The 18070-nt window shown below is 35.4% G+C and overlaps 1 protein-coding gene across 1 annotated transcript in view; it reads left to right on the plus strand.

The window, feature by feature from the left end:
* The window catches only part of MCPH1 (microcephalin 1), a 123805-nt gene that overhangs the window by 4435 nt on the left and 101300 nt on the right, over nt 1-18070 (plus strand). Inside the window, exons 4-9 of the mRNA XM_066314907.1 lie at nt 5055-5139; nt 5696-5816; nt 6129-6254; nt 7221-7316; nt 9512-10513; nt 17890-17999. Of these exons, the coding sequence (XP_066171004.1) occupies nt 5055-5139; nt 5696-5816; nt 6129-6254; nt 7221-7316; nt 9512-10513; nt 17890-17999 (1540 nt within the window). The remainder of the gene's footprint in view (nt 1-5054; nt 5140-5695; nt 5817-6128; nt 6255-7220; nt 7317-9511; nt 10514-17889; nt 18000-18070) is intronic.

Consider the following 18070-nt stretch of genomic DNA (forward strand, 5'->3'; position numbering starts at 1 on the left):
TGGCAGAGGGGCTTCTCAGCAAGAGGGCAGAGCAGTGATTTTTCAGCTCAGTGATTTCAGCTCCTGCCCTTGTGAGTTTGCCCCTCTTTTAGCTGGCCATAATGAGAAAGAGAGAGGCCTCGTGTGGAATTTCCGCAGGTGGTAACTTTATTGTAATGGTACCAGCGAAAGGGGTCCAGGGATGAGTTTCCTCTGCCGACCAGAGGAAACCCAGGAGTTTTTATGGGACACCAGGGTGGGAGGAAAAGAGTACAAAACCAATAAATTGTAACAGATCTACATAAGATCCCGAGGGGGCTTGTGGGTCTCCAGACAGGTCGTCGTGACTAGAAGGTTTGTCTTTTGTCTTAGGGGCTCTGGGTGAAGTTGCGAAATTCTTTCTTAACTCCTCAGCTTGGCTCTCTCCAAGGCAAAGCAGCTGGGGCTTCGCCCACCCCCACAATGAATGTGGCCTGTTTCAGTGATAATATATTCTAGTATTTTTAATTGAAAAATTTAAATACAGAAACCATTTTATTAATGTACTTGAAATAGTGATAAATCTGTGAGTAAATAACTTTTCCATGACATTATTCCTATTATAAAGCGTGTGACTTGCACAAAAGGGTAAAATGCTAACTCTTAAAAAATGAATGTGGTGAAATAGTCTTATAGTATATTTGTTAACAGTGTTCTACTCCTGTGCTGTGAGATGGCATGTATAGACAATGAAGGCCATACTTACATTGAACACAATTCTTCCATTTTCATATGTAAAATCACATTTCATCACAGGCATTGTACTGTTTCTGTACTTAAATCTTGTAAACAGAATATATCCTAGCAAGAAGGGAAAAGATCCATATGAATCCTGGTTTTTAAGATATTTGGCAAGTTCAGAACAAAACTGCATGAAGATTCTCTTCTACCATATGGAAAAAGTGTAATTTATTTTCAAAAAAAAATTAAAGAAAAATTTCATCTCTACAACCAGTCCTTTAGAATTTGCTAGTCCATAGCTGCTTCTCTGAATTTACAAAGTGCTTGTGAGACCTAACTGAGATTTCAGATGAAGAGTAAAAACACAGTTTATGAATATGCATGTGTTAAACACTCTTATTTAAAAATGTAAAAATCAATGTGTGATGGAAATTAGAATATAAATCAAGTAAAGAGGACCTTGCAGACACCAATTGTCATATGCATGGAGAGGTAGTGGTCTAAGTGCAAACACTTTGGGCTTGTTTTTTTAAAAAAAGTGGGGCACAAGGAGGGAGGGCAAATCGGAGGCTATAGGTGCCTAAATATAGGCCAGTACAGCCTGGAAACTTGTGATGCAAGTCCATTTGCCAAAAAAGAAGCTCATGAACTCATGCAGATCTGCAGAAGCAGGATTTTTCTTTTTCTTCTTTTTTTTTTTTTTTTTTTTTTTTAAGTATGTCAGATATAGAAGTTACAGCTACACAACCCAGCCAGCTTTAACACTAAGGAAGAAATACTTTAAGTTCCCAAAAATGAGGGCAATGCAAAATTTTATTTATGTGAATATATCTTTTGGGAACCTGATGCTATTTGAATGTGTGATGATGGTGATGATTTCAATACTGTTGTAAAATTAAATATGCTCTTCAAGTGGCTAAGTGTATAAATACAGAATTTAAAATCTTAGTCACATGAACTACAAACTATTGAGGATTTGGATGTGCTGTAGTAAAAAGGATCTCATAAAAGTCTAGGTGAGTACCATCAGCAATGGAAGGATGAGAGTGCCTTACAGGGGAAAGTCTAGGACATGTCATACAGAAATACTCCTTTTGTGATAGCAGTTCCACCACAAGAGTCTCCTCTGCACTGCTGGAAGGCATTGAGTGGATGAACACTGTAGAAAGCTGGGGCATAGAAACAACTGGACATGCAATACTGTGGGGCACAGCATGGAGCTTTGAAATCCAAGTGTAAAAGCCTCAAGAAACTTTAACTTTTGCTGGATAACAGCAACAAAGGAAAAGACAAGAGAAAACATCTAGAGGGAAAACTTAAGCTGTTTGGTAGGAAAGAGACATCTAGCATCTTCCTGGTATAGGTCAGGAGCACTAAAGCCTGTATAAGAGATAGTAATAAATATTCTAGATACTAATAAATATTCTTACTGGTCATGGGATTATTCAAATGAGGCACAGGCAGTATAAAAGTAAAATGAGTCTGTGGTAGTATACATACCATTTTTTTGTTTTTGTAATAACATGAGGGAACCAGAATACCTGGCTACATTACATGTCTAGTACATTCATGTGTCAGACACCAGTAGGCAGAACACAGTCTACTGAACCCTGGAACAATGTAAATGGGAAGGACTGAATAATGTGTACCCGTAAAATTGTGGTCCTGTGTGAATAGAAACTTAGTTTGAACATGATAACTGTGTAAGCAAGCCATGCAGAGTTTCTAAAAGTTGAAATTTAGCATTGCTAAAAAAGATGGCTTGGTTAACCAGCTGCTTCATTCAGTAGCAAGTGGAACATTCTCTGAATGGTTAGAAAAGCTGTGAAATTTTATCTCAGCAAGGTAATAGTACATGTCAGCTTTCTGGTGTAGACTGGGGGTTCATGAGTCCTGTAGGAGTGTAATGCAAAACCAAGTATGTTAGTTATTGCTTGGTCTTAATTGGTTTGTGGATTGCTGTTCAAACTATGTCAGAGAACCTTGTTGTAAGTATCTCTACAGTATAAATGTTTATACTGGAACATCAAACCCAAGAAATTCTATGACAGGGCCTGAATTTAAAAAGGAGTTCTACTTAAAATGGAAGAAGTTCTATTAAGAAGCTAATAAAGAGAATAAAAATTTGCTGGTGTTAAGAAGACTGTTTAAAAACAGTCCTCTTAAGCATATCAGAAAGATGATAATTGCATTTTGGTACTTACAGTAGCCATTTTCATAGCATTGTTACCTCAGCAGTAATCAAAAATCAAATTAAATAGAGCATAAAATTCCATATAGTGGAATGACAGCATTTTATCATGGGTATATTTGGAATATTGCCAGAGGATGGCAGTGAGCTTGACTGAAGTTATAAAATAGTTTTGTTACAACATGTGACTGAAGAAACAAGAATGCTTCAGTCTGGAAAAGGAGTGGAGGAGGGAGAGTACTGTGAACACAAAGATTTGTGTAGAGAGGCTGAATGGGAAATGAATGTATATTTTCCTTTCCAGTAGAAAAATTGGAAAGTCTTACATCAATACACCTGGAGGCAGATTCAGAGAAAACAGTAAATGATGGGTTTTATTAACAGCATTAGGCTGTAGGACTCCTTGTTGCAGAACCATAGTGAGCAAATATATATATGGGTTTTAAAAATTGCTGAAGCAATTAAACACTTCAATTTCTCAAAACCCAAATATAGTATTGCTTCCAGCCATCTGATAGCCAGAAATCTGTGCAACACAGTAAACTGAAAATGTTTGTCTTTGCTTTTATGTTTTTACATGCTCTTGGGAATTTTGATATTGGAGGATACTGCGGGATGCAGTGGTATATGATATTTAATCTGGATGCTACTTTTTGATGTTTGAGCTCTGAAAATACCGGACAAGGAAGCAAGTAATATACAATTACTCCAGCATTTCCTGATTCTTCTGCTTTGTGGAAAACACTCCTACATTTACCAGCTAGTGAACCCCTACTTCCAACCTGTTAGACTTATATCCCAGTGTTACCTTTCACCGAGCAGTGCTTGAGCCTCTCAGAGGAGTATGCCCTATGAACTGAAAAGTGCTGTAATACTTAGATTTCTCCATAAACCCCCGAAACATTTGAAGGGTTTGTGCATTAGTGAGCATTGCCTTGTTGAATTCTTCCTGGATGATTCTCCTCAAACTTTTATTAGAAGCTTGTGCTCTAGGCATAAGCATCTATTTGACCCTAAACTGTGTGCAGTTCTACAGTTTAGGAAGTAATTTGAGAAGACAACTCCTTAAGATGAAAATTGAAAATCAGAAAAATTTATAACTGCAGAATAAAATTATTTTAAATTTTAAAATGATTGCTTTTTTGATATATATTTTTTATTATTATTTTATATTTTTCTTTCTAAGAATGATAGATATGTCTAACTTTAAAAATAGCAAATAAAAGTCATCGACTTGCTATAATGTAAAAAAATTTAAAGTGTAATGCAAAATGAGTGACAGCTTTGGGTTCACTGAGGAAAAATTTTTTACTTCTTCACCACAAATACTTCAGTGAGCCACCAAAAAAAAAAAAAAATCAAAACCCAGGAACAAAAAGAACCCCATATAAAATGGAATAGCTGCACTGCAATCTGCCCAAATTAGGAACACTGAATACTTCCTCATCAAATGTGTAATTGTGAACTCTACCTATGTTTTCTTAGCAGGATAACTCATCCCCCGATAATTTGTATAAATCATTTACATTTAGATTTGTCTGCAGAGTAACAGATTCATAGATTTAATACTAAAATTTACTTCTGTTTAGGTTCTCTGAGTCAGTGACATCTGTGAATTAATGTAATTTTTAATGTAATCTACATCTGTGCTGATTATTATCCAGACTTTAATAACAGTCACTGAAGTCCAGCTGGTGAATATGTCTCTTTTATGCTCTAATTCAGTAGGTTTGACAAATACCTGCAGTGGTTTGTCTTTCTCACCCATTCCAGCCCCGGCAGGATGAGGCCGTGACTGTGCAGGCTCGCACTGTGTCGTGGTTCCATCGCTAGGTGTCACCAGAGCCACGCGAGCGGCTGCTGTGAGCACAGTCCAGCAGCTTGGAACAGTGTGGAAAATAACCGAAGTGGGCATCTTGCCCTTCCAGAACTGCAGTTTGGAGGGTATTAGTGGCACAAAAATTTGAATCACGTATTTGTCGTGTAATAGATAGACTTGGGGAGGTGTAACATTACATACCTACCTTAAAGTTACATGCTTAGGAAGGGTTGGTGTTTCATTATTGCAAGGCTCAGACGGCTCTTCTTGCAATAAAAGTTCTCATTCTTCAAACAAAACCAAGAGTATAGAAACCCACCAAACCTTCTCTAATTTACTCTACAGATGTCGAGAAACTGGAGTCCGTGTTGATGAATCCCTATTTCCTGCAGTACACACTAATGAAGGATTTCTACTACCAACCAAAAAAGTATGTGAATTTCTTTTAAAACACCCCTAGAATAAAAAACTTTAAAGTTTGAACTTCACTTTTTGACCTAAAGCATTTGAGCTATATTCAGAACATTCTGTAAACTACCTGTAAATCTGAGTAAAAGTTTAAAGATAGTATATTCCTCTGATCATGTGACATCTTACCTGAAGAAAGTATACTACAAATCAGGTTTTTGTATGTGTGATTAAAAACATTAGAATTTAAATTCAAATTATATAATGATGGCTAATAAAAAAACCCCACAACTACTATGTGGCTTACGTTGTACAGAGTTGCAACAAATACTAGTATTTAAAAATACTACCTTTAAATCTTTAACTTCGCTGCAAGCAAAAAAAAAGATTGTTAGTTTATTTAATATTAAAGTTTACTTTGCAAAAAGTTAGTTTCTACAATTACCTGTGACTCTCATGGAGGTGATAAGCAGCCTAAATACCTATGATAAATACTGTGACAAAGTAGTAAGCAAAATAGGAAATGTCATCATTTTGGCAGCTTTATATGTATAAGTAAAGTTTTGTCTGTGTTGTAGCACAAATGTATGCAGCCAAAAGACTATGTTGAAAAAACTCCAGAAAATAATAGAAAGCTTCAGAGAAGATTGAACCAAATGGCTAAAGAATTAGCTCTACAAAAGACAGAAGTTAATGCTGGTAAGAACTATTTTTTTACTAAGATTCAAATATTTGAAGTTTTTTTAAAGCACTTGATGGGCTTTTGGTGTTTGTTGGTCAGGTGGTTTTTGAGTTTTTTGCATATTGCCATTAGAAATGAAGGTGATGTAATTTTTACAGAGTTCTTTGCAGTTCTATTGTGTTAAGATATCTGTAATTATCTTAGACCTAAGAAAACTATTGCTTTTTGCTAAGTTTGTTTTTTGTTTTTTTTTCCCAAGAAACTTAATTTCAAGCTGTTACAGCATTTAAATATTAATATATAAATACAATTTCTTTGTGTTGGAACAGATGTACCAGTTTTATTATTTGAAGACAATGGTTCACTTATATACAGCCCTACTAATAAGATAAAAGATCAATGCAACATAATGGAGAGAAGAATGAAGGAAAAAAAAGAGAATCTTTCTCCTACTAGTAAGAAGTTGAATTTTACTTATAAACATGCACAAATGGCTGCTGGTTTTATTGCTGACTTTCTCATGCACTTGTTGTGCTCTTGCCTATTTTTTTCATATCTTGATAGCATGTCTGGAACACAGTGGTTGCAAAATAATGTTTTGATCACTAGACTGCTGAAGAGGACTAAAATTTAAGGTAGACTTTCTAGCCATGTAAATTGATATTATCACCTCTTGATTAAACTTTACAGTGAGATTCTAAATCTTACTTCCTGTTAAATTTTGGGGTGGATGCTGTGCATGACAATGATTGTAATATTGTTACTCCCACATCAACAGTTTAAAAAGAAGCCCAAAACTGATGTAATATCTGTCTGGGTACTGAAGAACAGGACTTTAAAAAGAAATTAATTTGAATAATTATATAAATCTATTTAATTTTAAAATGCACATTCTAATGAATGAACTCTAGATTGTAGTTTTCAGATTTTTTTTTAGTATGTGAATTACCTTACTGAAAAAATATTAAGGTCTAAGTCATTAGATTTTGCCAGTTGCTATAAAAAATGTTGAATGCGTAACATCTTTTGGTAGGGCAGAATTTGTTGCATTTGAAGTTTTAAGACATGCGTGTCAGCTAGACTGTCAAATTCTCATTTCAAAAATAGTTGTGAAAGTAAAGAAACAGTAATACATGGATTTAAAATTAAATCTGAGTTTATTTTAGTGAGACTTGTATTTATTTTCTCTCCAAATTTTAAGGTAAACCTTCAAACATTAAAAGCATGTCTGCTATATCAAGACAATATCTTACCAGTTGCAAGATTTCACAGATTCTGTGGTGAAATGCCTCAACAGGCCTTAGAAATATCAGTAATAATTTCTAAATAGTTTGACATTATTCTACAGTTTCAGAAAAACGTGCTGCTGAGTTACCTAGAAAAATGCTTACAAATAACGAATAGCTTTTTTGTATTCCTAGGTTCACAAATGACCCAAACACTTCCAAGGAGCTCACCAGGAGACTGCCCATTTTCTACATGTATCTCAACTAATTCAGAAGATGTGCTGCTACCTGGTAACTAACAGAGCTTACTATATTACAGAAACTAAAAATAATATATTGCCTTCATATCTTACTTTGGAGAGTTCAGTATACTGAAACGAAAACTGTACCTATTTTGTCTATCTTTTATGTTTAAAGCTGAATTGTTTTAGTTTTTCCTTACTAAAGATGGTATGTTGTACTAAGAAGTCAAGAAAAATGGAGCATGAGGAATACCACTGCATAAATCCTCTGCCTTATTACTGTATTTCTTGCCTCACTTCCTCCTCTCTACTCATACCATTCCCTATTAATAACTTTTTGTCCTCCATGTTTCAATCTTCTCTGCTCTTAATAGTGATCATATATAGAACACAGAATGCACACCAATGAGTGTGATGTGGGAGGCTTAAAAGAGGTCTGAATTCTTTGAGGGTAAGACCTCAAAGAACTGAAATGTCTTCCAGATTTTCAGTTGAAAAACTTGAATTTGAAAGATAGACTAATGTGTTTTTCAGCTTAAGTAATCAAGTTTGAAGAAATAACAAGAGTAGAAATAAAATGGCTTTTTAAATGTTTTATGGTTTAGATGGATTAAAATCATTTGTGAGCAAGGTAAGAACCTCAAAAAATTATTCTTACAAGGTTAGAGTTTGTTCCTGTGTTTTGGTGTATTAGCTGGGCATAAGAGAAGATGGTGAATTCTGTTGAGCTGTATCAGTGAACATGTTAATAATATTGATTATGTATGCAGTGGGTTTGTGCTTCGGACCTCATGTCAGTCACAGGGGTGAAAAGCTCAAGTCAGATGCTGGCCTTGATCTCAGTAGAAGAGAGAGGAGAAGGGAGTCTTTAGTTAGTAATGAAGGCCACTAGAGCAGTTTGCCTGCTGTCCAGTATGCTGTACCACATGCTGTTTTGAGGTGTTGTATTTCATTGAAATCATAAAGGAGTTCTGTCATGTTGGCTTACCTCAGAACATGATGAGTATCTTGCAGCCTGCAACAGCTTTTTATGTCTTCATGCAATATTAGTGAGAAGTGATAGTTGAATACTGGAAGTAGCATAGCTGTGCCAGCAAACTGTTTTACTTTGGTAGGTTAGTTATGTGGTAACGAGGTAGAACAGTGTGATTTGAGAACTTTGCCTTGCATATGGCCCTTCAGCTTTGCAAATGCATGGTGTAATTTTGCATTAAGAACAGACTGCCAATTCCCATGACAACATCCAGTGTAGCTTCCATCTCCAGTGTCTGTGCCAGCGGCCTCTGTGTTTGTGCCTAAGAGATATATGAGACTGGTTAATAACGGTTTAGAAAGTTCAAGAAGCCAGGTTAATTTGAGGACTGAAGCTGACTTCATCAGTTCTCTGTATGAGAGACTGATCATATCATGTGAAATTTCTCTCTATATGTTTTATTTTGCTTATTATAGTCAGCTACACCATATGTTTAAAAATATTATCTATATTTAGTAAGCAAATAGCATCAAGACTTCTCCTTAAACCTACAGGAGAACTGCTGTGATGTTTCATTCATCATCTACTTTAGCAAAAACATTTGTTGCAATCATCTTATTGTAGAGCAACTGGTTTTTAAAAAAGCATTTTGATTAATCAGAAATACTACCTTGTTTCAGAGGAATTCATTGTAAAGAGTTATGAATAAATTCTGTATGACACCTAACACAAATTAATTTCATAAGAATAGCTGCAAGAAAAAATCTTTATCCCTATTCTAATTATTTTTAATACATTATGTTGATGTATGTGATATGATAGTATGGTGTTTTATTTAATTCCATCTTAACTGCAAAATCTTTAAGGTGGCACTAATGATGTGGTAGCAAAAATGATTATTGAGTTTCCACTGTTATTAAAGATAACTTTATCAGCATATAATCATGCTTTCTCTAAAAGTGCAAGAGGAATAATGAGTTTCTCGGCTGCTTTTTTTATTTCAAGAAAGCAGAATGGGACTCGTGGGTGCTTATGATCAGGTAAGGGGGTACAATAGCTAAAACTGTTGTAGGTTCTTGTCAACACAGAATGTCCTTTGTTTCTAATCCATTATCTGTTTAATTTTTGTTGACTTGCCATATAATATCCAGAGAAGTGGCTAAATCTTTGTTTTTTCAGTTCAGGAATTCCATATATATTTCACTAAGAAACTGATACTCTTTCTGTTTCGTTCAATACATTTATATTACAACTCTTCTTTTGTTTTGCAGAAGAAAAAATGGAAGACTGCTTGAACTCAAGTTGTGATTATCTTTGGAGAACTGAAAAGTTAAAGAGACAGAGAACAGAGGTAGCAGAACATGCCTCTGATGGTTGGACTGATATTCATGTACCCATGAGCGCATCAGTGAATTCTCCATCACATGGCAATGAGCAGAAGAGCTTAACATCAAAACAACATGCCAGAAGTTTAACAAAGAAACTCATTATACAGCACACTTTGGATGACAGGTTGTCTTTAGGAAAGAAACATTTCAAGTTTCCACAGGAAAATCAGAAGAACAAGAGCAAGACTACTTCAATTGCAAATGAATGTTCTCTTCTCGAGGGCTTTGGTCATATTACTCCTTCCAAAAAAATAAGCCGGTTAAATACTGTTTCTGCTTTGATTGACAGTCTCTCTAATTTGCCTACAAATAGTGAAGACTTAAATACATGTTCACTGGATAAAAGCTTCCCTGTTGACAGAAATGATTGTGTTCTGGAAGACAAGAAGAAGAAGAAACTAGAAACATTACCAAGTTTGAAGCTGCCTACCTCAGAACTGGGTGCATTGGGCTCTAAAGGGTTCTTGGAAGCAGTTACTACATATAGCAAGTCTTACTGCACTGAAGACGCTTCTTATGAAGACTTTTTTTCATCATCTAATTCAAATGAAAATGAAGTACAGAAACAAGTACCAAAGGAATCACAGAATCCTCCTGAAGTTTGTTGCAAAGCCTCTTTTACAAGCATGGACCTACATGATGTGAGTTTCTGTGAGCTGCATAACACTACTGAGAAAAGTAGTAAGACTCCTATTTCAGTGAATGATTTTCCAGTAAAGGAAAAAATCAAACCAGCTAAACATCCAGAAAGCATACCATTAAATGTATCAGGTGATGAAAAAGATGACACTGGAGAAGCTCTAGATGCTGATGATGTGAAGAGGCTGCCACAGCATGCTCATGAAAAATCCTGCGACAGTGTAAATGAATGTGCTCATACTACTGGTAAGTTACTACATAGAGCTGCAAAATCAAAAGATGCCATACTGCACGAGATATACTGATGCAACTAAATTGCAAAATGAACTGCCATTCCAAAAGGGAAAATACTTCAGAAATACACAAAAAGAAGAAAATACTGTGGTACTGACTTTATTACTGTAAAATGAATTAATGCATAGAATTAAAAAAAAACCTCTTTTTTTTTCTTCTCATGCTTTACAAAGTCATAAGAGAGAAAGAAACTGCTCACTATACACAACAAAAGTCATGTTGAGCCTTCTTTTCTCCTAATCTCCTAGCTTTCTGTTGCTATTCATAATCTGTTTAAGAAACCAAGGTGTTATCATAGGTTCCCTTGTTCAAACTATTTTTATTTCACAAGTGAAAATCGTTACCAAAATTGCAGTTATGATCATAAAATCTTGGTGGGAAAAAAAATTGAGTTAGCAATTTCTAACTTGTGCAGTGATGAAGATGAAATAAGACCTGCAAGGGTTGCAATGTAAGCATCTTTTTCAACCATGACTTTTGAATATGGAATTCATCTTAATTTTTAATAATAATTTTCAGAGTATTTTTTTGTATTTAAGCATTTTCAAGTTGGTTTAGCATAAAGTATTTTAATGTAAATGTATACTAAAATATTGAATCTCAGGAACTTCCCTAGAAGATGCTCCTAACTTGCATTGGAATCCTTTTCAGATTTTGATATTTTGAGTTTTGTCAAGCTTTACATGCAGTTGAATATTTGTAACTATAGTTGTGTATTTTAGTAATCTATCTTCCCTAGAAAATTCTGTACTGGTGCATCAATTAATGTTATAGAGCTAATTATTAACTTAAAAGGGCTCAACACACTTGCTATCAGACTAATGAAATCCAGTGAAAATGTTGAACCATGACTCTACCTATATGTGTGAATAATAAGCTGCTGAACTGTGAGCTGCCATTTTGGGTTCATTACACCTGTATTTTAATATCTGGAGTGCATCACAGTTTAAAAAACACAGGATGCGGGTATATGTTATACAGGCATAAATATACACCCATAAATGACAGCTTTCTGTTCCAAGTGATAGATGAGCCGTAAAGTAGAGATGGCATGTTGGATTTTGTTCTCACCAAGAAGGAGTGGCTGGTGAGGAATGTGAAGCTCAAGGACAGCCTTGGCTGCAGTGACTGTGAAATATTGGAGTTCAAGATCTTGGGGCAGCAAGCAGGGCATACAGCAAGCTTACTACCCTGGACTTCAGGAGACCAGGCTTCATCAGGGATTTGCTTGGTAGAGTACCATGGGAAGAGATACCCAAGGGATGATATTCAAGGATTGTCTTCTCAAGACTGAGCAACAACACATCTCTAACGAGGAGATCATGGAAGAATGCCAGGAGGGCCTATATGGAAGAACATGGAGCTCCTGGACAATCTTAAACACAAACAAGTAATTTTTGAAGAGCAGAAGCAGGGAAAGGTAGCCTGGGAGGAACACAGAGAAATTGAACAGCCACAGATCTGATTAGGAAGGCTAAAGTGATACCATAAGTTTTAGCTTTCATGTTTTTCAGATTCTGTGCTGCCTAGGTGTGTAGCTCTGAACCTCATCTTAAGTGCTGGTAAACTCTCATCACAGAGTAGGTAGACAAAACAAATCCTTTTCCTACTGAAGACCAAGGACAATGGGTACAAGTTTCAGGCCCAAAAGCATAAACAACAGAGGACTGAAGAGAGAAAACAAGAAGGATGGGACTTCATAATCTGAAGCTGTAATTGGACAATTAAACCCCAATATGCAAAAGGACCAAAACATAAAAGTGTGAGACCTCATGACTGGTCATCCATTTGTGACCATTTTGGGTACACCTTGGGTGTAGCCCTGGCCAGGCTCTTGTACTGCCCAAGGTGTATCCTTGAAAACCTTTTAATAAATACTTGAAGGCCTTTTAATAAATATCTACTTTATTTTCTTAGCTCTGTCCAGTCTCTGTTCCAGGTCAGCCTTCCCAAGGCATCAAAACCACTATCAGAAGTAGATCCGGCCAAGTATATGAAGGGTAAACCAAAAAAAGCTTCTTCAGGTGCATCAGCTGCAAAAGTAAGACTAGGGAGAATATGGGTCCTCTAAGGAATGGTAGAACTAGTTACCCACGATGTGGAGAAGGCTGACATACTCACCATGGTTCTTTGTCCCAGGCTTCACTACGTGCTTCAGCCACACCACCCATGCTGCAGCAGGTGAAAGCAGGGATTGGGGGAACAAAGAACTGCCTGTTTGGAGAAATCCAGGTTTAAGACCTCCAGCTCTGGAGCCCCAAGCACAAGAAAGAAGCTGACCTGTTGGAACAAGAGCAGGCCACAAAGATGATCAGGACTGGAGCACCTCTCCTATGAAGACAGGCTGAGAAACTTGGGATGTTCAGCCTGAGGAAGACAAGACTTTGAGGAGAACTAAGAGCAGCCTTACAGTACCCTAAAGAAGGCTTACAAGAAAACTGGAGAGGGACTTCTCATAGGGGCATGTAGTGATGGGACAAGGGGAATGGTCTTAAAATGAAAATGAGTAGGTTTAGGTTAGGTATTAGGAAAAATTTCTTTGCTCTGAGTGTGCTGAGGCACTGGAACAGGTAGGTCAGGGAAGTTGTGGACCCCTCATACCTGGAAGTATTCAAGGTGAGGCAGGATGGAGCTCTGAGTAACCTGGTCTAGTGGAAGGTATGCGTGTCTATTGCAGTGGTGTTGGAACTAGATGGTCTTTAAGGCCCCTTCCAACCCACCCCATTCAGTAATCTTATTTAATAGGTATGTGGCTTTTTGCCATGTGTCAAGGTACTAGAAGATGATCCTTAAATTGTATAGTTCCTAATGTCAAAGAAGAGTCTGGTTTTCATTATACAGTCATGGAAACAAATAGGGAAGGAGAAAAATCAGAGTATTCTGAGCTGGAAGGAAGGTACCCACAAAGATCACCAAAGTCCAGCTCCTGGCCCTGCACAGGACAGCCCCAAGAATCACACCATGTGCCTGAGAACATTGCCCAAATGCTTCTTGAACTCTGTCAGGTTTATTTACTATGTTTAAACTTAGTTATTACAGTTGATTTTAGATGTAATTAAAACTTTTAAATTCTGGCAACTAAATTATGATCACAGCTCTAGCATGTTACACTTTTATTTTCATGCTGAATAATGTGTTTAAAATAATAGATTTTAAAGGATGAATAAAAAGGAATAGGATTCAGCAAACATAAGTTATCCAATGTTTATGGTTTTTTATCCTTTGTGTTAGAAATGTCTGTAAGTCTCAATTTGTATTGATTTTAATAGTATTTGTGTTTTATCAATGATGGCCATTTTCCCAAGTGTGATATATTCAGCTTTGTGCATCTTTTTTGTAGTATTGTGTACTACTACTTTGTGCATCTTTTGTGTAGCACCTCAAGTTTGACAGCTTGAATGAAAAAAATTGAAGGAATCAGTAATGTAAGAGAAGTTGTTTTCCCTAATAGTGCAAGTTTCATGGAAGAAAATGAAAATCTTGTATTACATTTACTCATGTGATTCTCTATGATGGAATAATTGATTTTTATTAATTATGGGTTAAGCATTTCCTTTTTTTAATTAAATGTATGTTGCTTCTTGTCTCTATTAGCAAATAGTAAATTGGAGGTTTTTTTCTGTGTATTGTACATTATTTGAAAGCTGGTAAATCCAGTATATTTTTAAAAACTGATGAATTCTCTTCATCATATATGGCTAGGGGTAATCAAATAGCTGTATAAAATGTTATGTCTGTAAATGTTTTAAATATCAAACATTTTTCTTGCCCATTTTTTGGTTGTGATTTTATGTCAGTGGCACTTTTACCCAGTCTATTTAATGACAAGAAGATTTGATAAGCTTTCTTTCCATAGACTACTTGGAACATTTAATTTTGAAATAGAAGTGTAATATGCAGGCTAATCTGAAACAAAATTTTCAAGGCCTAATGCTTATGTGGTAGCAAGCTTCAGGTTCCTTTGTAGGGCACATTCAAGGCATTCAAGGCTGCCCAGTTCTTCTGCTGAAATAAATACTGCTACTTATTTTCATATTAGTTCAGGTCATGTGACTCTTCATCTGAAAGCTACAACAATAAATAATAATGGACAAGGAATGCAAGAGTATACTCCCTTAAGCTTTTATCATGCTAACATCATTTAGAAATTTGAACACAGCATTACTTCCAGTTTTAAAAATAAACTTAAGGCTTATCTAAGTGAATTTTATATATTTATAGTAATGTGGAAGGCAAATATCTTAATTGGCAAAAAGACTTAAACTAAGAACCATTGTACTGTATTCAATGTAGTTCAGAAAATCTGGAATATCATTCTGTTGTTTGGTGCAAGAAATCACTGTGTTTAATTTAGATTAATGAGTTTTACTTGAGGTTCTAGGTCCTATGGGGCTTAATGCTGCTAAATACTGTTTATGTCTTTAAAAGTACACGAGAACTTCCTTAGATTTGAGGTACCTTTTGGGTTTTTCCAGCTTTGGAAAACATAGGCTCACTAAAAATATTTCATAATGTCCTCTATTGGCCTTTTATTATGTCATCGTAAAATACAAATGAGGCGTGAAGAAGCAAACTGTTTCTTCTTTGATTCCTTGTTTTCTTTATCTTCACAAAAAGTTGAATTGTAACTAATTACTAAAACAAAAGAGGACAAGTGGACAAGTATTTCTGAGTAGAGGTTGAGGATTATTTTGATGTAGTCATATTTGCCAAAGCCTGATGGCACTTGTCCTAGAGCACATAACAAACTACATAAATTTTTTATAAACCATCAATAGGCTCTCTCTGAGGATCTGGAGGGGGACATACATTTTCAGAAGACTTGAAGAAATTATGTTCTGTATAATAAAAACTTGTTGTTTGCCCATGCTTCATCAATTTCTACAATAATAATAACAACACTGAGTATTAAATATTCTGTTCATGTGTACCTGAAGGATTACTAATGATGAAAAATTTGGACTTAATTCTTTCATAGTTGGGGTAAATACCAGTATGGATACAAAATGGTAGATACAACATAGTTGAATTTAAGTGACACTTCCTAACAATATTTTTAAAGGAGGGAACTATACTATAGAAAAAAAAAATTATTAGATAGACGTGGTTTATTTGATCAAGCAGAACTAGCTCATTTTGCCTAAACATTGCTTATCAATTCAATGGAAATATCAAATGGAATTTTGAAGATAATATTCTGGTTCAAAACTTCTTCTCATTGATGTCAAAATTATCATGCATGAGTAGAGGCTTAAATTGCAAAGTAAAATCACTAAATTGTGACAATGCTTCAGAGTGCTCAGTTGTTGATTTTGGTGCCAATCATTAAGCAGTATTTTGGAGGAACATTTAGGGGATCTAATGGACCACAGTGGCAGGAGTTACCTGCATATTTGAACTTAGTTCAGGGAGAACTAACACTGGATGCAATTGCTTCAAAAATTTTGTCAACTTTGAAGTCCTCTAGGAAAAGCTACTAAAGATGAAAATTCAGTATTTGTGCCTGAGTGACTGCTTTAAAAAGAAGTAATCAGGAAAAAAACAGAAAGCAGTGAAGCTTGAGACTATAGGATGGAAAAGCTGGAAAGTGCTTGAGAAGTGCTGATAGACAGGAACAGAATAGCAAAGAATAACCCTCATTAATGTAGTGCCTAAGATCCATGAGCTGATAATCAGAGATAATGGACATTATCCTCTTCCTGCTTTCCTGTAAATATGAAGAACCCACAGGAGTGAACCCTAACTGGAAAGAAGTCCAAGGATATAAGTTTTAAGACTTTAAGCCCAAGTGGGACAAGTGCTGTGGAGCATGAGCATTCAGGCCAAGAGTATTAAAATTAATATTACACCACTTTCACTGTTAACCCCCAACCCAAGCTACCCCTCAAAAAAACCCCGGAAAACCTGAAATAGGCTATTGGAGATTAACAGAGACTACTGAGGGTAAAGCACTGGAGTACATGATGTCCTTATATTATATACAGTCATGTAATTTGGGGGTTTTTTTAAGATTTGAAATACATCTTTAGAAGTTCAAATATTTATGGAAAAAGAGGTAATTTTTTTCTTTATTGTTTAGCAAGATGTTTTCTCCTACTTGCCATCATTCTTCCTCAGTGATTGAAAATTATGGGCCTCAGTGCAATGAGCTATTAGTTATCTCTTGATTACATGGCACTATATACCTTAATATTGAATTTAAATTAACAATTGTACCTGAAAACCAGGTTTACATTTATTGCACAAAAATTGCTGCAGTAAATTTTTACTAGTTTAAAGATAATTTTAAAATGACTAATCAAAATGGATTGTAATTTGAGGTGCTGTTACCTCAAGGATTTAGAGTTTAAGTAGCTGACAGAGGAAAAACAAAGGATTCTTAGTTATATATGCATAATAAATAGGGATAGTACCCTTCAGTATTTTCAAAAAACTAATCAAAGAAACTTTGTTAGCAAGAGCTACATTTAGGCCACTTTGATCACTAATTAAACTTTCTTTTACAGATCTCATCCATTTCTTTGTAATGAAAAATGAACAAATGCTCTAAAGTAGACTTTATTGAATGACTTCTGGGAAAAATTCTCTCCCTCAATTTAGAATAATTAAAGCTTAATTGTTTAAAAGATAGATCAAAATTTTTCATCTTAGGCAGGCAAGCTAATTTCTCAAATGACTCAGAAGTTTATTATTTAGTTCTTAGGAAAGTCATCCTGACAGAGTTGAAGAATTAAATATGTATTAATTCATAAAATACATAATGAAAAATACTGCTTTTTGACAGAGTGCATTCTTACAGATGGTGCCTTTTCATGTATAATAGGTCTGTTATGCCTTTATGTGCACAGAATCCTTGCCTGCTAACAGTTTTCTAGATTCGCGTGCAAACTGTTTGAAAACAAGTTTCAGACCTTCATGTCATTTTAGATAAACAAAGTGTGTACTGAAAGCATTGATGTGTCAATGAGAAAATCTAGCCACTGAAGCTTCATACCCAAATACCTCTATGCAGAGAAATTGCACATTTTATAATAAACAGCAATTTCGCAGATTCTCTACTTGCAGTTAATATATGGTTTTCAAACTACAGGAAAATGGGAGTTTTGCAACTGGTTTATTTATAAGAACAGATACTCAAAGATGAAGTCAGATGCTTGAGTGTCATTCCTTTCCCCTAACTGAAATACAGTGAAAAAATAACTGGTACAAATTATTAAGAAATATCTTAAAGGTGCATAGTGCTCACTGTGCTATGATAAAATAATAGGTTAAAGTCTCATTTCATAAGATTGCATTTTTCATTTTAAGTCTCTAAATTTGGTTTCTAGGTGATGAAAATGAAATCTCAGAGTGTCGTGTTACTGATGGCTCTTGCAAAAGTTTTAATGAACAAAAAAAGCGCACTAGGGGCTTAAGAAAAGCTGGAAGACTCCAAAAGGTCAGTTTCACTGGACATTTGCTTTATTAAGCTCTTTCATGGAGGATCATTGAGTGTCTTTGTATGTATAA

Source organism: Sylvia atricapilla, chromosome 3 (assembly GCF_009819655.1).
Source record: "Sylvia atricapilla isolate bSylAtr1 chromosome 3, bSylAtr1.pri, whole genome shotgun sequence".
Classification (NCBI taxonomy): domain Eukaryota; kingdom Metazoa; phylum Chordata; class Aves; order Passeriformes; family Sylviidae; genus Sylvia; species Sylvia atricapilla.